Source organism: Nanorana parkeri, unplaced genomic scaffold (assembly GCF_000935625.1).
Source record: "Nanorana parkeri isolate BGI_ZX_2015 unplaced genomic scaffold, ASM93562v1 scaffold236, whole genome shotgun sequence".
In the NCBI taxonomy this organism is placed as follows: domain Eukaryota; kingdom Metazoa; phylum Chordata; class Amphibia; order Anura; family Dicroglossidae; genus Nanorana; species Nanorana parkeri.
In genome coordinates, this window is record NW_017306504.1 from 1449051 (window position 1) to 1475148 (window position 26098).

Sequence of the window (26098 nt, forward strand, 5' to 3'; positions counted from 1 at the left end):
AGAGTACAGACTGCTAATACACTGGAGACCATCGATTTACAATTATCCCCTGCTAACATGAATGGATTAAATGATCTGTATGTAGCCCTGTACTAGGGATCATTTAACCCATTCATTATAGCAGAGGATAATTATAAATCTATTGTTGCAGTGCACTCTATATGTACATGTACTATATACTAGATATAGAATGCGCTGCAACAATAGATTTACAATTATGCCCTGCTAATATGAATGGGTTAAATGATCCATAGTACATAATATGTAGTTGTAGTACGGATCATTTAACCCATTCATGTTAGCAGTGCAGAATTGTAAATCTATTGCTGCAGTACATTCTATATATAGTACATAGTACATGTACAGATTCCCAATTCACTGCAGTCATAGATTTACAATGATCCACTGCTAACATGAATGGGTTAAATGATCCATAGTACATGTAGTTGTACTAAATAAGGAGATTAAAAAATGAATGAAGATATTAAAAAAAAGAAAAATTGACAGCTAGTGACAGCTAGCTCCGAGCCAATGAGTAACAACTGGGCGGAGCCGGTCCTGAGGTCATCTGGGGACGCTGATCTGTCAGCTTCAGCTGTCACTGCGGCTCAGTCAAGCCGAAACATATGCCTTCGGCTCGGCTGAGCCGCTCGGCCGCCCTTCTTTCGTAAATAACCCCCTAAGTGTTTTGCTTTTTGCACTGTTTATTGTATAAGTCCAATAAAGAATAGAGATGCAAAGGAATAGGATTAGGCACCTTTAAAGCTCAATTGAAGTCACAGAAATAGATATTAAGTCAAATATTTTATTATAGGTATTTATTTAATGCCCACCATTTACACAGCGCACATTCGCATCAGTCCCTGCCCTCAAGGAGCTTATAGTCTAAGGTCCCTATCTCACATGCATACATACAGGGCTCATCCAGACAGGAGCCAATTAACCTGCCAAGCAGAGGGAGAACATGCAAGCTCCTTGCAGATTGCATCCTGACTGTGATTTGAACCAGGGACCCCCAGTGCTGCAAAGCAGATGTGCTAACCACAATGTCACCATGCTGCTCTGTACTAATGACTCTCTACTAATGACTGCAGTTTTCATAGTCTAACTTCTATCTTCTGCCTTTTGCAGCCCTTATACAGCAGAGCACAGAGAGGGGGAGGGAGAAACAGCACAATGAGCCAGTCAGGTGTATTGCTCTACAAGGAGCACGTTGATAGAGAGAACAGAATGACAGATGAGCTCATCTGTGTGCTGCTTCTCCTTCCATTGTCCAGTCACAGGGTATGGAGGTGACCTGTAAGTGAAAATTAAAGTACAGATAAAGACAAGGTCCCCCTCCCCTGCCCTGCCAGGTAGGACTGTGCTGTGTGGCAAAGCTGTGTTAATCTCAGGACTGAATGGACAGAAATACAAATCATTTGGCAGGTAAAACAGTTATCATACATGTATTATCTGTGCATTTAGCTGTTGATCTGTCTTTCATCTTTAACAACTTTTAACACCACTATAAAAATGCCAATTGCCTGATTTTTTATATTGATCCCCACTGGCTTCAATACTTATATAGTCAGTGACAGGGGCATATCTATGGTAAATAATGCCAAAAATTGTGCCCCTCTGCCAACATCTGACAATGTAGTTCTGATACACAGCTGCTATCTAGCACACCCAGATGCACACAGTCACAATAGAGCTGCTAGGCCTGTAAGGTTGGTGCAGAATAAGAACAGAAGAAGTGGAATATAAAATGTACAATGAGGTGTATATAATGATGGGATGGGGAATGTACAGCACGGAATACAGAATGAGGCAGCGTGAAACAGGGAAAGCACAAGCATATAGGGAATTAGGCAATGCTGAATAGGGAACATACAGCATGGCTGGCATATGGTGTGTACTAGCAGAGATATTTTGTATACCTTAGCAGAATGATCATGGCCCCTTCCAGACCTCCATCTTCTTAAACCCACGACTGACTGCAGTGAAAGCCTAGCCAATCGGTCTCTCGGTCAGGGCCTCAAGAACAAGGAAAGGTATGTGCCTGTTTAGTTGTTTTGTACCCCATTTAGACCTCCATCAGAGTGGACCCACATGGATTGTGGCGACACCAAAGCCAACAAGTACCCCAGTCCCAGGGATGAGAAGAGGTGTTTGCTTTTTTAGTTAAGCAGTGCCTCCACCAGACCTGCCATCACCACGGACCCCCAGTGTCTGCAGTGACAAACAACTCAGCCGATCATTTTTAAACAAGCAGTCAGAGTAGAGGAACATTTATACTACTCCCTTCTTCTGCTGGGCTCTGCATTAGATGATGTCATCAGTTAGCACCCAGCAAAGAATGTAAATAGTGTAACTTCCTCTGCCCTGTTACATGTGACAGCAGTGATCAGCAGTGCTGTATGTCATTGTTGGTCCACACTTAAGAGGCAAGTAACACCACTGCCCCTGAGTGGTGCAGCGCCTCCCTCAAGTGTTGCCCAGGTCACATGTCCTGCCTGCCATGGTCAGTGACGCAGAACAAGCATCAAGATTAGGACTGTCAGAACTACTTGTCTGCATACTTGATTTGGGTCAGGGACTCAAAGTATTAAATTTAGCTGGTTGTGAGTCAGCCAGGGAACTCGCATTTGCAGTCAGCAATGGCAGCCTTCATGTTGCCTTGTATGAGCACCTAAACTGTTACAATGGACAATGATATATGCAGTTGGAATAAAGAAACATTTTTACTCAAAGCAGTAAAGTAAACTGGGACAACAGCAATATAACTTGAATTCCGGGATAAGCAAATATTGTCTAAATACAAGATCTATGTGTATTCTTACTCGAATTTCGGTGTGCTTTGTGTATTTCTTCCAGATCTGTACAGTAAGCTAGTGTGAAAGGAGCAGGAGCTTCCTGTAATAAAGACCAGTCATTGTTGTCTCTCTCCTTGTGCAGGGTGACTGGTCTTGTATCCGCCCCCCACACCCCCCCCCCCCCCCCCGTAGATGATGACACTGCTATTTTTTAAGTTAATAAATGGGTTCAAAAAGACATTCGGTGCACACAAAGTGGATTTATTTCCTTTGTGGCTAATGAGGAATATATTCAAATTAACGTTTTTGCTGCCTGGAGTTCAGATTTAACATGCTTGTAGGTTAATTAATTTCTGACCAAAGTGGCTCTAGATTATGTGTCTTTATTAAACTAACCTTAGGCTACTACTGGGTCACATGCTGGTGTGAAAGGTTTCCTGTTCTCTGTAAAGCACCGAGGAATAGGTTATTGTTGTGAAAACAAATACAATACATAAAGCCAACTACATTGATTTTAGTTAAATTGTGTTAGAGCATAAAACAGAAAAAAACAAGGAATATAAAGTATGGGTGGCCCTTCCTGTCTAGGAACCTCTGATATGGTATGCTGAACCTGATGATATGAACAATTAACCCTCCATGTGCTGTGGAATAATCTGCTGCTCTTGTAACACGCACAGATACATGTAGTGTGTAATCTGTTAATTGTGGAGTAGACAGCAGAAAAACAACATCTAAATATAGTAAGCACAGCTAGTTATAATGTGTTTTACTGACACTCTATTATTCTTCATAATCTCCCATTACAATTGTTTACCGGCTAAATGCGAAGAGCTTTGTTAACTGTTTATGGGAGGGATGGCACGTGAAAGTGCGGTTCTTCCTTTTCAAAGACTGGTACACCACAAATGTACTTGTACTATATCCATTCTTCTTTTAAAACAAACAAAACTGACTCTGATGAAAAGCCTTAGAGAACGATTTAAGCTAATTTTCTTAAAGCCGTGCAAGCTGTTAGTGCTGAAAAGCACAGAAAATATGGGGTAAAAAAATGGAATGAAATTAGATTAAAATAACACACCAATAAACAAATTATGCTGCTAAAATACAGAGCTGGAGAAAAACAGCTTTATATCTAAAATAACAGCATCACCATGTGGCTAAATGAGGAATAAACCAATGTTACAGTTCACAAGTGGAAAACTATTTTGAAGCTAAATATATTGGCAGATGTTGGAGGATTGCATTTGTTCATCAAAGAAAATTATTATTTCAGGTATTTATATAGTGCCAACAATTTACACAGCGCTTTACATACTGTACACTAACATCAGTCCCTGCCTAAGGTCACTATCTCACACACATACAGGGCCAATTTAAACAGGACCCAATTAACCTTCCAGCATGTCTTTGGAATGTGGGAGGAAGTACCCAGAGGAAACCCGTGCAAGCACAGGGAGAACATGCAAACTGTATGCAAATAGTGTGTTGACTGGAATTCAAACTGTGGATCCTCAGTGCTGCAAGGCAGAAGTGCTAATCACTAAGCCACTGTGCTGCCCGATGCGCCAGTCCATTGTATCTGCCAGTTGTAGAAGTCCTTTCCCCAGCATTGGACACGATATGTAAGCAAATTTATATTGTATGCACGAACAGTGGAAGCCTTTATTATGGGATGAACCCATTTTGACACTAATCAATTTACTTGAATATTGCAAAAAATATAGAATAGAAACCTGTATGCCCTACTGTAGACAGCATGTCATTTTCTAAAATGCCGAGCTTCTTTTAGATTTTACAGTTCAAGAGCTTGGAAGTGTAGGTTGCATTTTACAAGCAATAGTGAAATTTGTGCTTCTCTTCAGTGGAGTTAGTGCTTTTACATACTTTGGTTCTGACGCTGACCATCCAATATTCCAATACAACACAAAAAAAGATATAGAAAAATGGTTTAAAGGCTCATTCAAATCTAAGGCTACCTACCAAGACTAATCAGCCACCCAATGAAATGTCAGATATGATTGACCTTTCTAATTAAAGATCATGATTGCACTGGCCAAGTTTACAATGGAGAGTAAAGGGTAAGGACCCTACAGACATTCCTGACTCCAGCCTGTTTTAGAGAAACTAAAGCTGGCCATACACCTTAAGGTGCCCATACACCTTACAATTTATCTGCAGATTTTCTGTGGTCAGATAGAAAAAGTGCAACAGATTGGACCAGGTGGAGATTCCTCCATCCACACAGTTTAATGTAGATGGAGGAATCTGTTCCACCTTTTCCATCTGACCACAGAAAATCTGCAGATAATTGTAAGGTATATGGCCAGCATTACAGTGTTTAGTCAGGAAAAAAACAACATGACCAATCAACTCTCCCACAGGTGGGCAGCAGCAGGGAACGTTGGTCATGGTCAGGCAGAGCAATCAGCTGAACAATCTCTGCTGTCTATAGGCACCTTTACCGCTACAGTTTGCCACTCAGAAAGCACATTAAAATCTAACTACAGACATTGTTTTTATTTCATTCTAAATAGAGTAGGGAAGGGTTAGAACTTCTGTTGGGATTTGTTTGCTGCGGGCTGATTGCGTGCTAATATTCAACCAATATCTACAGTAAATTTAGTTTATATTTTTTTTAAAACACTTAACACAGAGACATGACATTCAATATTGTTTCTATGAAGCTTTTAATGTTTCCATGGTAAAGTGGCGCAAAAGCTTGATGATGTCAACACTACCGTGGAAACCTCTAAACAATGGACAAGGAAGACTCATAAGTGTTTAGAGTGTATGAGCATGTTTTAATTAAAAAATAAATAAATAAAATAATTAATGATCTGGTAATCAGTACTAGGAAGAAGACACCCATCCTTGATGAGGAACTAGATAGTACCGACTAAAGCTGGCCATACACATATAGATTATTTGCAGATTTTCTATGGTCAGATGGAAAAAGTACAACAGATTCCTCCATCTACGCTAAACTGTGTGGATGGCAGAATCTACCACTGGGCCAAGCTTCAGTATCTTGCTATTTGGCCTCGCTGGCTGTCAAAATACCTGAACAATCTGATTGGATGCAGGCATTGTTCAGGTATTTTGAGAGCCAGCAGGGTAGACTGAAGCCTATCCCTCTGAGAGATTCCTCCATCCACACAGTTTAGCGTAGATGGGGAATCTGTTGCACTTTTTCCATCTGACCATAGAAAATTTGCAGAAAATCTATAGGTGTATGGCCAGCTTAACCTGAGTGAATTGCAAGGACAGAGCTGCATGCTGCAAGGAAAAGCAAATACTGACTTCAATGTAGTATGGTAATTGTATGGATATAATTGCCTTTATATATTTATTTAGATTTCATTATATAGGATGTGCTAGGCCTATTAGCAGGTCTTTCTTAAATTTGCTGCCTAAACTGGATTTATTGGAAATATAATATAATCACATGTAGTCTTGTGGATAACAACATTAAATATCATTTTAATATGATAACCAAGAAAAACAGGCAACTAAACAATTTCACCAAATGGATTGACTACACATTATGCCTAGTTTCCTTCAAAGATGAATTCCTAACATGCAAATGCAAAATGTTTCAGTAACCAGCAACACCATTAACTGTTGTTGCCCATCCCATACAGGGCCGGGTTAAGAGCATCACGGGCCTGGTGCTGAGGATTTTGGTGGGCCTTTTTATGGAAATGTTGATGGGCCCTCTTCCTCCTGTCCGGACTGTGATTTGTAGTCTTTCTAAAGCTTGGAGTCAGTGGTGGAGCATCAGGACCTGGCTGCAGCTGTGAGCCTGGCAAAAGTTGTAGAGAGACTACAAGTCTCAACAATACATTATGCAGCAATGCAGAATACAGCCAGCTATAGAGGACTACAAATCTACACAATACATTATACAGCAATGCAGAATAATACCACCAACTATAGAGGACTACAAGACCCAGCAATAAATTTCACAGCAATGCAGAATACTGCCAACTATAGAGGGATGCAAATCCGAGTAATGCATTACACAGCAATGCAAAATGCCACCAACTATAGAGGACTACAAATCCCAGCAATACATTGTTAAGCACTGCAGAATATTACCATCAGCTCTAGGTGGTCAGAGCAGACTCTGGGTGGTCAGTGCAGGCTTTAGGTGGTCAGAGTAGGCTTTGGGCGATCAGTGCGGGCTCTGGGTAGTCAGTGCAGGCTCTGGGTAGTCAGTGCAGGCTTTGGGTGGTTAGTGCAGGCTCTGGTGGTCAGTGCAGGCTCTGTGTGGTCAGTTCGGGCTTTGGGTGGTCAATGCAGGTTTTGGGCGGTCAGTGCGGGCTCTGTGTGGTCCCTGCGGGCTCTGTGTGATCAGTGCAGGCTTTGGGTGGTCAGTGTGGGCTCTGGGTTATCAGTTTGGTGGTCAGTGCATGCTCTGGGTGGTCAGTGCAGGCTCTGGGTGGTCCGTTCGCGCTTTGGGTGATCAGTGCAGGCTTTGGGCGGTCAGTGCGGACTCTATCTGGTCAGTGTAGGCTTTGGGTGGTCAGTGTGGGCTCTGGGTGGTCTATGCGGTGGTCAGTGAATGCTCTGGGGTCAGTCAGTGCTTGCTCCGTGCGGTCAGTGCATGCTCCGGGCTGTCAGTGCGGGCTTTGGGCGGTCAGTGTGGGCTTTGGACGGCCATTGCAGGCTTTGGGCGGTCAGTGTGGGCTTTGGGCGGCCATTGCAAGCTTTGGCACTGGCGGAACTACCAGGGTCGCAACGGTCGCAATTGCGACCGGGCCCTGGCGTTTCGCCTGTTGGGGAACGGTGCCATTGACTTTAATGCATCGCCACGCCCCCTCCACCCCAGAACTCAGTGAGCTGGACGGGTTGCAATCCAGTGTGTTCCAGCACTAAATCGGCCGGCACACACTGGAGCTGGTGTGAACTAGCCCTGAAAAAAAAACAAAAAACATACTTTTCATTGAATAGAAGAAAAAAAAGGTATCAAAATCGTGTTTTTATTGGGGGGGCCCTCAATGGTTTCTTGCACCGGGGCCCTGGGGTTTCTAGTTACGCCTCTGGGCTTTGGGCAGTCAGTGCGGGCTCCGGGCGGTCAGTGCTGGCTCCGGGCGGTCAGTGCTGGCTCCGGCGGTCAGTAGGGGCTGCGGGTGGTCAGTAGGGGCTCTGGCTTGTCAGTAGGGGCTCTGGTTGGTCAGGCACATGTGTATGTATCTTTTTTTTGGTGATAAAGATGTTGGTTACTCTAGCTGATATACAGGTATGACATCACCTTAAAACTTTTACTCAATGTAAATGTAAAGTCTAACTGGATGCTATTTGGTTTGCTAAAGCACTGCATGTTATAAACAATTGCCACTTTCATATAAAATTGTTATTTTCACCTTTTTTGATCCTTTTTTTGCATTTCAGTACTGCTGATCTCTTGCAGCCTATTCACAGCCACTTGGCTGGATGGCATTTCCCAAGGTGGGTTTCCTGCTGGAGACAACAGTGGACCAGGCCTGTATAAACTATTATAACATTGAGGGGGAATTTATCAAAACTGGAGCAGACAAAACCTGGAGCAGTTGCTCATGGCAACCAATAAGCTTCTCTACTCAGTTTGTTCAGTTAAGATTTGAAAATGAAAGGGAGAGACTGATTGGTTACTGTGCACAGCTGCTCCAGATGTTGTCTGCTCCAGTTTTGATAAATTCCCCTCAGTGTATTCAGTGGAAACCTGTGTGACAGCACGGCAATGCAGGAGTAAAATTGGGAGACAGAGGTTTGCTATTCTCCAACAGGAAATGCCTAACCTAGAACCTTCATTACACAAATGCAATGTGTTATTTTAATGAAAGCTGCAGATTTAAACATATGGAAAATTCGTTTTGAAATTGCATTGAAGAAGAACTCTGGGGAAAAAAAATGTATAGAACTGTACTGTACACTGTATAGAATGTGATGATTCAAGGATCCTTAGAACAATAAGGGGGGAGCGAGGCGGAAGGATGAGTATACCTCTTTTTTTTTACCTAGACACAAACGAGCACTTAACCCTGGTAGTACGGGGGTAGCCCCACTGCAAGAGTTAATAATTTCCTCCCCGGAATTCTGCTTTAATATGTTAAAGCTTATATGAAATTTAGTGGCTGGGTTTACTTTAACAGAATAAGCTGCAGTTTTTCAGAATAAAGTTAGGTGGCAAGTTTAAGATTCAAATCATGTTTAGCAAAGTTTTTCTTTTCCCTTTCAGAAATATATGTATTTAATGTACTTTCTTCCGCTACATTTCTTTAAGGGTGACTAGAGTCTATTTTGTAATGCTTTTAGTCAATAACAGTCCAAGCTTCATCTGTCATCTGGATGGCTATTCATAATCTAACACACTGCCACTGAACATGTGAATATAAAGCAGACGCTGGAGCTAAAACTACAATCTGCCACGTGAGGGAGCAATCATTAGTTCACCTGCAACCTGGCCCACAAGGGAACAAAGAATGAACACTTGCTGTACTGTTTCAGAACACGTTTTTGACTGCCAATAAGTTGGCATTTATGCTATGTAAATTTAGTTTTGTCAACATGCCAGCCTTTACATAAACCTTTTCTGTCATCTCTCCTAAACCATCTCACATCTCTTTTGAATCTTCTCAACAGCTTTGATTTTGGGAGGATGATTTAATTAATGGTTGTGTACATAATAAGCACACTTGTTGTGGACTGTTTAATTAAATTATGGGGTTTTATTGTTGTTTTTTTATGAGCCTATGTTGCTTATAATAGTAACAGAGCCTAAAACTGTAAAATTGTTTTGTCTGTCAGCGTATAACAAACTTTGTTATTAAAGTGACACTAAGGTCTGGAGTTAAATCTTAAAAATGCATTTAAGTACTAGTAACTATTAACAAAATGTATCTTTGTGTATCACTCAAAATGTACCTTTGTGTATCACACAATAAGATACAGTTTTGTTAAAGTGACATTAAAGGCAAAACAAATTTCCCTCCCCCCATGTTAGTGTTAGCACTTACCTTAAATTATGTCTCTTTTTCCGATCTTCCTCTTCTTTCCTGATGTTTTCAGCCTTCTCTCCAGCGGTGCGGCGGCTCTCCGATCCAGCGCTGACTGCTCTGTCCCTCCGATCCAGCAGTGTCTGCATGCAGGTGCACGCATCCATAGACTTACCTTGCGTCCCTCATCGCGTCCCGGGCGAAAATGAGAACTGCGCATGCGCGCGCCCCAAGATCCTTTGCGGCCGCTCAAGAAATTTCTAATTTTTGCACGGGACCGTGCACGGAACACAGGTGAGTCTAAACAGCTGTTTGAGCGGGGTTTTTTTAAAAACTATTTGCATATATCTACTGCTTGCTAGCAGTAGATATGTGCAAAAAAACGGGAGGGTTTAAATATCCTTTAATAGTTAGGGTCCTTGAATGCATTTTTAACTTTCAAAGTATTTTATTACATTTTTAAGATAGAATAAAACAATAAGATAGCACATGATGCACAAACAGTATAGCATACAATTGCGTCTCAGAGTCTTCCACATTAGCATAGTCAGGTAGTACGAGGGGATCACTAGAAACCATACACACAATGCATAATCATTCTGTTAAACCGAACATATCTATCCACCTACTCTTGCCAAATTATCCCCCATCCACAAAAACAAAATCAAAACAATCTGAGAGGAATATCAGGCATAGGGATCCACCTGTGTCTGAAGAAACATTTGGTATGACCTCCTCCATATCTATATACATAGAAGACTTTCCGTCCAACATCAATGTACTAAACAGCTCACGTTTGTGAGCCTAAAGAAAGACAAAACAGACAAAAAGAAGAAGAAAAGGAAAAAGATACTAAAAGAAACAGAACAGCTTAAGAGTCCAAAGAGAATAGATCCGTCCCTGACCAGATAGCCCAACATCTACTTAAACATGAAACATAGATGTTTAGAAAAAGAACAGAACAATTGTACAATGGAAGTTACCCGGTTTCCGGCACCCCTGTATAAAACATCCAGGGGGTCCAGGTCAATTCAAATAATTTTTCAGTATCTTGGAGGATGCTGTGAAGTTTCTCATGGACCATGATCCACGACATTTTTTGTTTGACCAAGTGGAATGGAATTGTTGGCAATTTCCAAGCCCTAGCTATGGTTATTTTGGCTGCAAACAAAAGAAAGTAATTCATTTATCCTAAGCTTTAGACAGTCCTGGAATCGGGCAATTAAGCAACACATATTGGAGATCTCGTGGGATCCTCACCCCAGTAACCCTAAATATTAGAGCATAAAGCTGCTTCCAAAAGGATCTCAATTTAGGGCATTCCCACTATATGTGCTATATCGTGCCCGGGTGAGCACATCTCTGAAAACCATGAGGAGAAACCTCTGGGTATATTCTCGCTGGTCTGGCAGGAACCATATACCACCTAGATAACACCTTATAATTAGCTTCTATTAGTGAAATATTGAGTAAACCAGATGACACATGGGAGCAACATTGATGCCAGACATCCAGTGGAATAACCGTTTCCAGGTCCATCCCAGGCGGCCCGGGCACAGGGCCCATAGCGGCCGCCTGTGTCTCTATGGCAATTGTTACGCCACTGTTCGTAGGTTGTTTTAAAGGGAGACATCATGTTAGGTGTTTTTAAAGAACCTAAAAAGTGTAACAATTGTCTATAGTGAAAGTATTTAGAAGATGGCATGTGCAAAACCTCCTGACAGTAGGTCAAAGTAAGTGGCTTATGATGCGGTACAGGCCTTTGTCTTGGCACCAATGGAACGCTTGAATGCATTTTTAATAGTGTCAGTTTAAGTGAAACTATTAAAGTTTAGTAGTCACTTTAACTCAAAGCACCAGTGCATATTGTACAATCCTATGTATTTTGGTGAATCAGTATAAAAATTAAACATTTCACAATCAAAATGTAAGACAATTTGACTGAAACACATATTGTATCCATACAAATTACAATTTCAAGTTCACACACTGATGGACTACGATCTCATGTTTAGTTCACTAATTTGTTTTGAAGTTATAGTCCATCATGGTGAACTTGGAGCGGTGGCTAATTTACAACAAACACAGAGACCATGGGGAACAAAAGTAGCCACCCTCCAGAATAAAGGACAGTGTCAGCACCAATTCAGAGATGATTTGAGGATCTACAGCCGAGTGATACACAAATTAAATAAAATGTTGGTAATAGTTAAGGTACTTGAATGCATTTTGAAGATTTAACTCCTGAGTTTAGTGTTAGTTTAATAGCTAGCAAGGTTACAAGATACAAAATAAAATGTAATGTTTTATTAATTAGCAGTCACAAACATTTGTTGATAAAAAAAATAGATAAGAACGCTATTATGAAGATTTCAAAAGAGGTGCTGCTAGATCCAGGTACCCAGAGCACAAGCCACTAGATCTTAGTGTCCCAGGTTTCTTTTGGAGTATGTTTTGCCAGGGTAATTTGATTCATGTCAAAAGGGGCAGATACCTCAGACCGACTGGTGTAGCTGGCCCATCAGAGCCACGGCCTTTTCTACTTGAGTGCCACTATTAGCCTTATGGTGCCAGGCTTGGTAGATCAGATAGAGCATTTGGTTGTGCAGTGGTTTTGTTAAGTATGTAAAGCCAAAACCTTTATTTTTAGTTTCGGATTGAGTAGGTAATGGTTAAGACTCTTGTCTTTTTTGGCTGTTGTATATTTCGGATTAGGGAGATTTCTATTTACTTCCTGCCACAAAACAGTACAGAAAATGAAAGGAAAAAAATCACAGGAGCTGGTGTGCCCTTTGGAAGATTTCCCCTCACCTCCTGTTCTTTTGACATCTCTAAAATCTTGGATTTCTAACTACATTTTTAAACAACTCCCCAAAACCATATTTCAGATATTAGCAAGTACGTACATATGCATTCTCATATCGTGTATGTTACATGTAGATCTGTATAGCAGATTACAAAGATCTGAGGCTTGGAAAAGGGGGGTGGGGGGGATTCTTACACACACTTTAAATAACACTGGACCACCAATGTGTGAAATAAATTAGTGGGGTTCATTTACTAAAAGCTAATAGGCTGTTCACTTTACAGGGGAATTTTCAACTTAAAAGTGAAATTTCCCTTTGCTTAGTTAATGTGGAGAAAATTAACTTTGCAAAAAATACCCGATTACGTAGAAGGGAAAAAAACTGTATTTTTATTATTGAAAATTATGGACGTCAGCAGAGCTACACATCATGCACTATGCTAAAATTTAAATCCCTTGCAAAGTGAACAGCCTATTTGCCTTTAGTAATTCAACCCCATGCCTTTTCTGACCTCCCCACGAGAACATGCCAGTGTGGAAGCAGATAAACCTATTTTGCACATTTCCTGGGACATGTCCTGGAGCTCAGTCTCTCTCAATATACAGTATATGTTATATTGGTATGCTTTTTTCTGTTGTAGGAAATAAAGAGATGAGATGGGGCCCACCTAGGAGGTGTATGACTTGGGCCCACCAACGTCTTAACACAGTCCTGAGTGTTACCTTCATCTCAATTTTGATTCTGTAAACAAACATTCTTCAATCTGTGTTTATCTTTCATTCTGAGAGTCAGCGTATCTTCATGTACTTAATTATTTATTCATTGATTTACAGTGTACATCCATTTATTTTCACACCTCACCTAGTAGCTGCATTTTTTGTCATACAGTTCTGCATAATTATGTTAGATAGATTATTTTATGAAGTAACTTGTACTTCAAACTGCATGTTTCTTTAACTGTTAATAGATTGTTGCCCATTGATTGACAATGAGATAATACATTTTATACAAAATACGCTTTTGGAACATTATGCGGGTTGTCTACTTTTAAACTAATAATTATTTCTTATTTTCATGCATTGATAATACACCTGATGTTTAGTTATGTCACTGTAATTCATTAGTATAACTTTTTTTTTTTTAGACCAATTATTTCAAGAAAAAAAACACATTAGTCTTACACCCAGAACCGATCCAAGGAGGATTTTAATGCCAGTGTATTCCGGATACTCTATACGGTTTATTTTGGGATACCCCACATAAGGTATGTTGGGATTAGTGGTGCTGCAAGATAATTTAGGGTACCCTTTTAGGCCTGGAACTGCTATCAGTAAAAGGCTAGAGCATTAATGGTTCAAACTAGGGATGCACCGATACCGATACTGGTATCGGTATCAGTGCCGATACCGAGTATTTGGGTGAGTACTTGCCCAAATGCTCCAATACCTAGCACGAGTACTTCCTGTATCAGGAAGCTGGGCAGCGCATCATTACACGCTGCCCGGTTTCCTGATTGGCCAGGAAACGGCTCCATGCTCTCTCGTCACTTGTGATGAGGGAGCATGGAGCCGGGAGCATGGAGCCGACAAAGAGAGGAGGGGAGGTTCACTCAGCGGGATAAGGTATGCCGCCGAGTCCTCTCCTCTCCCGTGTCAGTCATTTAGTGTCACCCCCTCTGATGGTGTCACCCGCTGCAGGCCACAACCCCTGCACCCTCCTTTTGACGCCACTGGCTCACTGTGCATAGTAAAATCAGAGTAAATATTGTCAGTAGAGCAGAGGATCTGTATAATTGTGCAAGGATGAAGGTAAGATTGAAGTTAAACTTTACTATGTCACTATGTTATTTTTAAAGAGACCCTGTAGCCAGACCATTTATTTTAGCAAAAATCTCCCAATAAATTTATAGATGCATACAACTTATTTTATACATGTTATTTACCTGTAGAAGCCTTCTTTTGTGTAGACATCCAAAAACCCTGAGCCTGCTGCTGGGCACTGCCATCTTGGATGTGATATCAGTAGCTTTTATGTAGCTGTCAGGAGAGGAGCGAAGGGAAATGCTATAGAATACCACTTGAGTGATAGCGCTGAGTCTGCTGCAAGCCTACAATTTTTTAGGGTGGTGTCACAGTTCTCTTTATAAAGAGGAGAGTGTTCTTTTCATAGGAAAGCATACCTATTCCCAATGTTACTGAGGTATCATGCAAATCAATTTAATCTAAAATATGAGATGTAAAACTAATTTAATAGTGTTAATTGTTTTAATTGTTGGGCTCTACGGTTGTATGTATTCTTATTCATTCCGAATTCAGGAGATTTATTCTTCTGCTGAACCACAAAACACAAGTTAAAATCAAACAAATAAAGAATTTCTTCCACGTTGACTGAAAAATAAATACCACTAGAAGATTGTAATTTGTGATTCACTTTCTGTCCCTACTCTTTATATGTTCAATAAATACAGTATATGTTTGCAGATTATAAAATAGATTCTGTGTTACACTTTTATGTGTTGTTTGAGATTCAGATCCTTTGTGAGGTTCGACTATAAGAATTTCATTGTAAGCAGTTCCATTCTATAGATCGTGCTTTACTGTAAAGAATGGAAGCATGGCAAGCTTCTGACATATAACTAACTAGAAGTAATTAGGTAAAAGCAATAAGTGATGATATACATTTTATTTTAATGACAGGACCTGGGTAATAATGTAATCAATTGACTAATAGACTATATCTATTGCCATAACATAATATTAATGCATTAGGTACAGTTTCATTATAAAGTAATTTGCAAATAAATACATTTACAATAAATGGTACAGATGTTTGTATTAACCTTTCTTCTCATGCTTGTTTTCAATCATATTACATGCATTTTGTAGCAATGACAGATCTGCTAATATTATAATAGAGAAGTGAAAAGTAGAGCTGCTTCATGTTTGTGTGCAAAGAAAGGTTAGTGAAAAACAAAATCTGAGTGGTTGCTATGGACAATGCACATTTTGTTTCTTCAGTTTCTGTAAATCTTCCCAACAAGATAAATGACAGAGATGACAGCCAACGCCGGTCCAATATAGCTCAGCTGGAATCTAGGCCTGGTGATCCAGTGGCTTCCACTTGAGACATGGGAGTGAACATGTCTCAAGTGGAAACTGGTGTTGGACTGGCATTGGCTATTGTCTTCCTCTTCTGTGGTCCCCCACGTGGACAGGGGATGCTGCCTTGCCTGCATGTTTGTGCATATGTATATAATCACAACGATGTACTTGGTTGTATACTCAGTTCTTTATCTACAGCAATTAATGTATCTATTTTTTCAAGTCTCCTATACGTTATGCAGGTCTACCTCCTGAGGAAGCCTTCTATAAGGTGAAATGCGTAGAGGAGATCAAGGGATGCCTATCATCTACATATCCATCCAGCTATTGCATTTGAGTACTTTTGAGGATTTATGATGAAGACATTTGTCGTTTGTTAATTGCAGACTGTCAATAACTACACACTGGACAGTGATATTGGGGCATGAGATGTCTATTAGGTGGCTTATTCGTGAACCATGCTTTTAGCATTTTATTGGACTGTGTATATATTGTCACGTATTTTAAGACGTTCTAATAAATAGTGGTTTTATTTAACAATGTGTACAACTTGAAAGCCCCATCACTATACTGTTCTAGAATTCTTTGCATACAGTTACACTTCCCAGCACTGTAGGGTTCATCCCACAATCTCCTCCCTTTGCTACAGACATTGCTGCTGCTTTTCTTGGTGCAGAACAGTAAGAAGCATCATTTTTAACATCGGGAGACCACCAGAGGACATACACAGTGTAGTGCCTTCAAACTGAAGCTCCAAAGTAAGTACAGAGTTTACCCTAGTAAGCCCTGTCACCCAAACAAAACTAAAAGCACGACTCTGCACTAAATATAAAATTCAGGCAAACATGTAACCAATAGACATATTTCACTATACCAGTAATACAGCTTTCCTCCTCTCCACTTACCACCAATATAAGCTTCACTTCCTTGAATTAGTGACAACACTAAAACATGTTTCCCTAGCTTTGCCACTCATCCATCCAGTATAGACTACAGATTAGCATCCTTACACTGCCTTACTGTAACATAGCAGCTAGACATGTGCGATTCGTTTCGTTCCGAATCGAAATTCGGACGAATTTTCGGAAATTCGGACATTCGGATGTATCCGAATTCCGAATTACAGACATAACGAATGCAAACGAATCTGAATTTCCATTTCCGAATTTCGGTAGCGTTAGTACGAACGTTCGTTTCGTTTTCTGTTCTTATTCGTTTCTTATTCGTTTCTTATTCGTTTCGTTCGTTGGAGCAAAGTGACATTAGAGAAGGAGAAAAATATTTTTCCCCCTCAAATGTCACTTTTGCTGCAAACGAACGAACGAAACGAATAAGAAACGAATAAGTACAGAAAACGAAACGAACGTTCGTACTAACGCTACCGAATTTCGTCCGAATCCGAATTCCGAATCCGAATTGACTTTCACACCCGAATCCTGAAAAATGAAATAACACAAATCCGAATTTAAAACGAAACGAAACTAAACAAATTTTTTGGCAGTGCACATGTCTAATAGCAGCATTATCCCTTGCAAGGCCTGCCCAGTCATGTTCTTCAGAGTTAAGAAATGCCGGTACTTCCCCTAGTCTTTGTTGACTGATAGCTAGTTATGACTCATGGTACAATAGTTCATCATAGGCACTATGTAGGGAGTATATTATAATTATTTATTTAAATAGTACGTTTCTAGGTAAGAATATTTTTAAAACTAATATGGAAACCAGAGACATGTTTTACATTAGAAACAGTAAGCAAGTGGCCTAGGGTCAGGAAAAGATAGGAGGAAATTCTAGATTAAAAATAAACTGATAAAGTATAGATTACAACCAGATGCAAGATCATTTTCAGCAGGTTGAGAAGCTAAGCCTATCATCCTCTTCATCTCTCATTAAAATAGGTTGACTGGGGATAACCTAGTACTTCCAATGCTGCTCACTGACGGTATTTGGCAGATCACTCTTAGCAGTAGAGGTGTGTGTCAAGTGAAGACAAGGGTCTTGTATAAGCAGATCACTCTGTGTAATGCTTGCATTACATGTATCGATTAAATCGTTCAGTGAAATACATTCTTTCTGTATTCTTCTGACTAAATCTATCAATAAAATATTTTTCTCTACTGTTGCAATTGCTTTCCACCAACTTTTTGGAGCTGAATCAAAGATCAAAATAATTAGATGGGTTGGAAAATTACAATAGTTTTCAAGCTAATCATGTAGTATACGGAGCAACCAATCACTTCTTAAACAACCACTTTTTATTTTTTTTCTTTAATGTTGTTCACATTGCAAATGATCAGATTGATGCTGGCAAATCTACTATTTGTGCTGCATCAAATAATTAATTCAGACATCAAATCGATGAAAACAACAGGATCATATAGTCTATCTCTTCATAATTTGGTGTATGTGTGGGAAACATTACTTATCCTAATTTTGTCATTGTCACCTACATTTAAAGGAGAACTATGAAGTGAGTGATTTTCACTCAACCTCATCGTTCGAGCCGACGTGTGACAATTAAACTATCACAGGCATACCGTCGCTCGCTCTCTTTCCGATCATCTACCTGCAGAGAACGGTGACTACCAGTCACTGCTCCCCGCAAGGATTCCCCCCCTCCCCTCTCTGATCCTCCAGCTCTGACAGAAGAAATGGACAGGGGATGGGGCGGGCACAGCTGGCTTTGCCTCTAGATAGGCAGAGCCCACTCACGCAGCTGGTTGGATCTTGACAGCATTGTCGGAAACTCTCCCGGGTGCGGCGCTCTCAGTATTTAGTGAGCAATAGCTCTCTATATACTGAGCTTTGGGTCATGGGAGGAAGCTAGTATATGTCCTCCCGTTACCCTTAAGAGAACTATGGGATACAAAGGTTACCCCATAGTTCTCTTTTAACTATCTGTCTTCTCTTTTCCAAATTATCTTGCCTATTCTCGGTTCACAGTCCTCCCCCCCACCTCTTCTTGGCACCTCCTAAAAGCCATAGGCCATGCTGTTTAAATTCTGATAATCTGAAAATAAAATGTAATATATTTAGCCTCACACCATCTAAATAAACCTGGCACATATTTGTCCTAACCACACATCCTATTTGACCTTTGAGGATTAGTACTAACCTGCAAAATAATGGAATGAGATATCATTGTTACCATCATTTTCATGTACACTTAGAATTGTACTGCATACAGCAAGAACCTTGAGTGCAAAAGCAAGTGAACTTTTCACTACTTACCCATCAATAACTAGGAAAATATGTTTACACTCATCTATCATATGCAGGCATGAAGGTAAGAAATCAATAAGCTTTAGATGAAAAGGGAGACTAAATAGAGACATTAAAGGGATGATTGCACTGCTGGGAAAAGCTACTTTTACAGGCTGAAAAAATGAATTCATTGCAATGGTCACTATAGGACAACGCAACCCATTAGTAATGAAACCAATAACCTTTTAAAGGCATAGAAGTAGCATGGCTTTTAAAGTCAAGTTAAATCTCGTTAGTTTTGATATTTTGCATTCAGTGGTTAACGACACACTTTTATTCTCTATTATTTTCCAAACGACACAAAATGCCAATTGGTCCATTGTTATATATGTTGCCATTTACACCCACCTTCTTCTACAATGATTGTAATTAATTTTCTTTGCAATATTGGCTTGTACAATAGAGTGAAAAATGCAGTAGTTAGTTTAGTTTAGTGCACACTTTACCACTGACCAACAATGGAAACAGACACTTGACCAATGCACACCAATATAAGGGGACGTTTCCTCCCTGTTCACCAATGTAAGGGGGCATACCAATAGTAATGAAGACCAATGTAAGGGATATATGTCTGCTGACCACCAAGGTAAGGGGATACCTCTCCACTAACCACCTATTTAAAAGGAACACTTTTCCACTAACCACCAATGCAAAAGGGACTTTTCCTACTGACAACACAATCTCAGTTTTTCTCTTTTTATTGAGCCCAATGGTTACCGTCTTAGCAATGCTCTTTGGTTTCTACTGCAAATTGACCCTTTCCTGAAATTCAGTGTAGAAGAAATCTATTGAGCAATAATTAAATGCAATGAAAATGCATAGAAGTCAATATGGAAGTGAAAGTTAAAGTGACATTAAAGGATAATTACATTGGGTAATTTCAGCACTCACCTTAAATGATGTCTCTTAATCCGATCTTCCTCTTCTTTCCTTATGTTTTCATCTGTCCCTCCAGTGGTGCAGCGGCTCTCCGATCCAGCGCTGACTCCACTCTGCTTGCAAGCACTTCCGATCCAGCGGTGTCTGCATGCGGGTGCACGCGTACATAGACTTATCTTGCATCTCGGCTTGTCTCCCGGCCAAGAATCCAAACTGTGCATACCCCCGCCCCAAGATGCTTTGCGGCCACCGGAGCAGTTTCGTTTTCTCGGACGGGAGCGCACAGCGAAAACAAGGTAAGTTTAAACTGCTGTTAAAGCATTTTTTTTGCCTATATCTACTGCATGATAGAAGTAGATATAGGCAAAAAAATGGAGGCTTTAGAACCCCTTTAAGGTGGTTTCAAAGGTGTAATGGGTTTTAATTTGCTCCTGACGGTTAAGTGTTTTTCGAGCCCCCTGGACATGTGCCAAAAACAGACCCTCATTAGCCTCATTAGCCTCAATATCTTCTTTTTTCAAGAAAGAAATAACCAGTTAGTGAAAAAAGTCTAAATAAAAATAAATAAAAATGAGAGTACACAAATAGCTATCATTACACAAAAAAGGGAAAAGCACGATAAAGGTCATCAATAAATAAACTAAACTACTCTAAAAATACTCCCTCAAAAACATATTATCTTTCAAGCAAATTTCACCTAAGCAGCTCAATGAGTGCAATTCAAAGATTTAGAGGGTTATTCACAAAAAGTAAGCTGTAGCTTTGGTTGATCCTTCGGCTCACTTAGGCCGCCGCTTTTCACAATAGCCCGTACAGCAGCCGAAGGCAGTCGAGTGGCTCAGCCGAAATGAACACCTATGCTTTGGCTTGGCTAAACTGTTGTGACACCTGGAGCGGGGAGAAAGGTCGGCCGAAGCCGACCGATCTCCCCCAGTGAAAGACAAAAGCTGGGTGGAGCCAGCCAAAATGTCACAACTGGCTCCCCCCAGTTGTTGTCCTTCAATGACAGCCCAGTGTCCGGGAGAGTCTGGTATGACTTTGGGGGGAACCCCACACACATTTTTTTTATTTTACATTGGGGTCTCCTAAAATTTCTACCAGACCTAAAGGGCCTGGTATGATTTTTGGGGGGAACCCCACACTTTTTTTCTTTTCTTTTTAAATTATTATTATTATTATACAGGATTTATATATTGCAGTTGGCACAGTGCTTTACAATATAAATGGGTCCCTCCTAACTTTCCTACCAGGCCTAAAGGGTCTGCTATGGTTTGGGAGGGGGCCCCACACTTTTTTTATTGCTTTCTTAACTTTTTTAATTTTTCTTTTTTTTTATTCATTCACTGTCGTTCGGCACCGTATGAGTGAGCTGCCAGAGCTTAGGCTCAGCTGATCCAGATGTTGGATCGGCTGAGTCGAACTACTTCTGCACTTTGGCACAGCCGAACATGCAGAGCATTTTCGGCTGACCAAAGGCAGCCTATGTATGGCTGATTTTAGCCGATGTACGGCTGAAATCAGCCGTACTGAGTTGAAGTGAATAGCCGAACGTCGTTCGGCTGTTCACTTTGGCTCTGTTATTCACTAGGCTGCCTTCAGCAGCTAAGTGAATAACCCGCTTTAGAGAAATTTGGTTGATGGCCAAATCAATAATTTTAAAGCAAAATCAATTTTGCCAAAATTATTCCGCTTATCCCACATGGCTCAACAGATCAGATTTTAACAAACTGTTGAAGCCCATGTTAAAAATGACTGTTGAACCTGATTAAAGAGTAGAAATGAAGTGGCATGAACTTTTATATGTGTATACACCAGAAAAGTTTGTTTTTTTGGTTGTTTTTTTTTTTTTAGATTTCCCACACTTGTTTACTGTATCAAGACTTTATTAATTTTCTTAACAAGAATAATTACATAGTTCCAGCTACACCCTTGAAGTGTCAACCAGTGTTGCCAACCACCAATTACTTATTTTTTATTAAGTAACTTGGAAATTTAAAAATGTACTGATGAAGCACACATTTCTGACAGCTTCAACGATCACAGAGTGCCTATAACAAAGTAATACAAAACAATCAATATTTAAAGTGTATGTTATTTTTGGATAGAATAGGGAAGGGTCACATTCCCTGCCAGGTTTGTACCATTGAGAAAATTTCTCTTCACTTTGTCCTAGTGATGCTAGAGAAAACCTCCTAAAGTAAGGTGAATTAGTCTTTGAGACAGTTGTCCCCAGGACAGATGTCCATATTGGAAGATGTCCCCTCACATTTTTTCCCCCTTACTTTCTACCTCAATGACAATGGTCACCAGTGTAATCAGAGAATGGCTAGTATTAATCGATAAAAAAACTAGGCGTTTACTCAATGCTCACTGTGCCGTGCGAGCAACACTCTGTGTTTTTACAGCAGAGAACAGGACTTGGAATAACACAGGAAAGCAATGTAGTAACTGTGGCCCTACCAGGGAAAAAGTATGTAATACATCTTTAAAGATGTAGTTCAGCTTTAAAAAGGAAAAGGAGGAAAAATACATTATATCCTCTACAAAACTTGACAAAGGAGTGTAGATGATATACAATGAGAGGAACAGTTCTCAGTGGGCTCAGTGAAATCCCAAATATTTCCCCTTAAAGGTCAAGTCCACCTTAGTGGCAAATTCTCCCTGCCATAATACTTGGTCCTGTTGGTGGTCATCTTGGAGTGCTAGATGTTAGTGCCCCCCTTGGGGTGTTTTACTTCATCTATTGCATTTTCCATAGTACAACAGAAGATGTCAGACATCCTCATCCCATACGTTATGTAAAACTGGTGAATAAGAGGAGAGTTTTGTTCTATTTCTAATAAAGACTTTTTAAAAATCATGTTGGTTTGGTGTTTATAGTCTTCTTGCATTAGGTGAACAGGTAAAGGGTACAAAACAATTCAGGTAGGCATAGGTAAGCAGGACATAACATCCCCCTCCTTTTCCCCAATACCGCTTTCTGGGCTATTACTGTTTATCCATCCCAACAGGACTGTTGACATTTACTATATATTCATTTTGGTGACTTCAGTGAATCTTGGAATTGTGTTCTCATTACTAGATCTGTATCATGTACTATGTTATTTAAGTAAAAAATGTGGCTCATGAAATAACACTGTGAAGATCTGACAAAAAGCCAATGTCTGCCTCAGTACAGCCGCAAGTTTTATTCTGAAAAGTTAAATTATTTTGCAGAGAATTATTCATCATTCTGCAGTGATAAAGACAACATTTTGTAGATAGATCATAAATTACTGGCTCTATTCAAAGATGCAAGAATAAATAAAACTTGACACATACTTTTTAATATCTCACTGGTAATAGGTTTGGATTAGTTTTAGACTTTGCTTGTACAGAGGAGGAAGGAAAACATTCAAAGTCATACAAAAATAGACTTACTTGATTTCAGTAGGGCTGCAAGTGCTCCAACGGCTGCCCTAAAGACAGTAAAAAGAGAATGAAATTCAGACTTCAGTCAATATTTCTCATTAGCGTCTAAAGCCACTTCACCTGTCACTGTCCTTCTAAATTGACAGCCTCTGAATCCTGCCTGTGACCTCAATGGACACTTAGTGAGATCACTGGATTTGCACATCCTTTATCAAAACAAACATGTTGAAGAATAAAGGGAACACTATATATTGAGTGGACCCTTTGAAGACATGACATTAAGTTTCCAGGAATTGTATATCAGAAGGCACATCATTTTAGCAAAACATGACCACAGGTTGACCTGAAGTCAATAATAATGCACTGTACATTAAATGTCTACAGACACTCAGAACTGGTAATTCAGTTTTGGAAAGATGCTGGTGGGTTGTTTTAAATAAGGAAATCTAACCCATGCAAGCCCAGATTTGGCCCCTGCCTTGGCTGTAATCTCCTTTGCTAAACACAAGGAATTACAACGGTGGTAGGCTACATGGAAATTCAGATTGCAACAAAAAATCTGCGCTTTTGGAAAGTAAACTAAAAGTTAAATAATGATCCTAAAGCTGCTATGAAAGGTGTAAAGTGAAAGTGTAAAGTGTTGTCACAGCGCTAAAGGTTTGAGATAAATATAAAAATATGTGAATATATATGGATCAAAACATGAGTGACAACCCTGTGTATAAGTCTTCAAAAAAACCTACCAATATGAATATAAAGTACCAAAAAACAGGTGTCCATAAAGGACTGAAAAAGTGCTGATGTGCAAACAATCAAAAGGAAAGCTACATTCCTCAATAAGATAAGTGAATAAATGTAACAGGATATCCTTTGTAGCTTTCCTTCTGATTGTTTGCACATCAGCACTTTTTCAGTCCTTTATGGACACCTGTTTTTTGGTACTTTATATTCATATTGGTAGGTTTTTTTGAAGACTTATACACAGGGTTGTCACTCATGTTTTGATCCATATATATTCACATATTTTTATATTTATCTCAAACCTTTAGCGCTGTGACAACACTTTACATGGAAATTCAGTGTACCACATTTGACTTACAGATTATCATTTGTAAAAACTATATTTATTAATATTCATAATATTTTATACAGCTATCAGTGCATGTTATTGGAAAGATCTTGGTATAATACATAAAGTTCCACTCTAGGGCACAACTGTAATGCCCATATGACAGTACTGTGTGCCTGACTTCCAAAAACTGACTTTGACTGATCATCCATCACAGCTGACTGAAAAGAAACATGAGAATCATGTTGATTAAACCAAAACAAAAAGAAATTCAAAAGAAAGAAACGAAAGATTAGGATTAAGGGACTGTAGGCCTCTCTAAGCAATATCTCCACTGAATCTCATGATATTTTGATGAAGATTAAAGCAATCAAGTGAAATCTACTTGATGTTTATCTCCAGTTTGTCTGTAATTCCCATTTTTTTAATTATACTGTACCTTAATAGTGCAATTTTTTTATATTAGATGTCTGTGAATTGGAAGAAGAGTGGGCGAATGATCTTAGCAAAGATGTCAGTGTACACTGGTGAATAGAAGGATTGAATGTAGGTCCAATCTAAAAAATGCCTGACTTTGAAGTGCATACTACACTACATGCACACAACTATGGATATATTTTTGCTTTTGGCAGCTTGGCACTTATAGTTGTCAGTGCAGGACTCTTAGTAATGAAGACTAGATAACCCTCTGCTTGCAAAAAAACAGTTAACTCTTAAAATATTAGTTTAATGCATTACCACCACTTGACGCATAACCCCTAACACTAGATTTTTTCAAGGCTAATAGGCAAGATATACAAGATATTGTTAAAAACAGGCATGGGTTGCTGGACGCTGTCAAGGGGACATGTACTAATGCAAAAAAAAACTATTTTAATATAATACCATTCAGCAGGAAAAGGGTATTTTAAAAGGGTAACATTAAAAATACACAAATCCTTTAAATAACATGCTTGGGAGATGCCTTAAAGCTTCATGCAGTGTTACACAATAGTACAATGCATCCCATTAAATGTGATATTATGGCATGGGGTTCCCCTAAAAATTCAAACCATTCCCTTATCCATGAATGCAACCTGGGTGGCCAGGAAAGTGAGGGTGGCAAGCTAGCAGGCCCCTCCTTCCAACACTACACCAGGCCACATGCCTTCTAATGTTGGGGGGAATTTTGCAAGGTGGGGCAGCAAAATCTTCCTTTGCAAGACATCGTGTGCCAAAGTTGAGCGGCAAGGACCTCTTCCGCACATCTGATGCCCAAAGAAGGATGTATGGGTTTGTGGGGTGGGACTGATATGAATCTGGATCTTTATAAAAAGGGGGCCCTCAGATATTCATCCCCTCCCAAGGAAATATGAACAGGGGTACCCCTTACCCATTCTCGAAAAGAGTTAAAAGAAAATAAAGACACCCATACCATGAAAAAGTAATTAATTGCAAAACAATTTAAATAATGTCCCTTTATGTAAATTTAGTGTTAGTCACCTTATGCAGCAATTTAAATCATCATGGTCTACTGCCTAACAATGTTTACCCACCACCATGTTCAACCCAAACCTGATTCTTATCACTACCAGTATGCCTGTGGTGGGCTATCTAATCATTAGGGATGACAACATCCTGATAATAAAATTAACAATAAGACCCAACTTTAGCAGCCAGATGAGCAATATAATTGCCCAGATGTCAGCCATTAAGGTGGCATTGATTAAAATTTCCATAAAACTGTATCCCAGTTATCATATTATATAAGGCTGCAATCCAGGAACCAACATTTTTTATAATATTCACC

The 26098-nt window shown here is 39.8% G+C and overlaps 1 protein-coding gene across 1 annotated transcript in view; it reads right to left on the reverse strand.

The window, feature by feature from the left end:
* The window catches only part of AGBL1 (ATP/GTP binding protein like 1), a 465946-nt gene that overhangs the window by 416801 nt on the left and 23047 nt on the right, over positions 1-26098 (reverse strand). Inside the window, 1 exon segment of the mRNA XM_018556368.1 lies at positions 23250-23287. Coding sequence (XP_018411870.1) covers positions 23250-23287 — 38 coding nt within the window.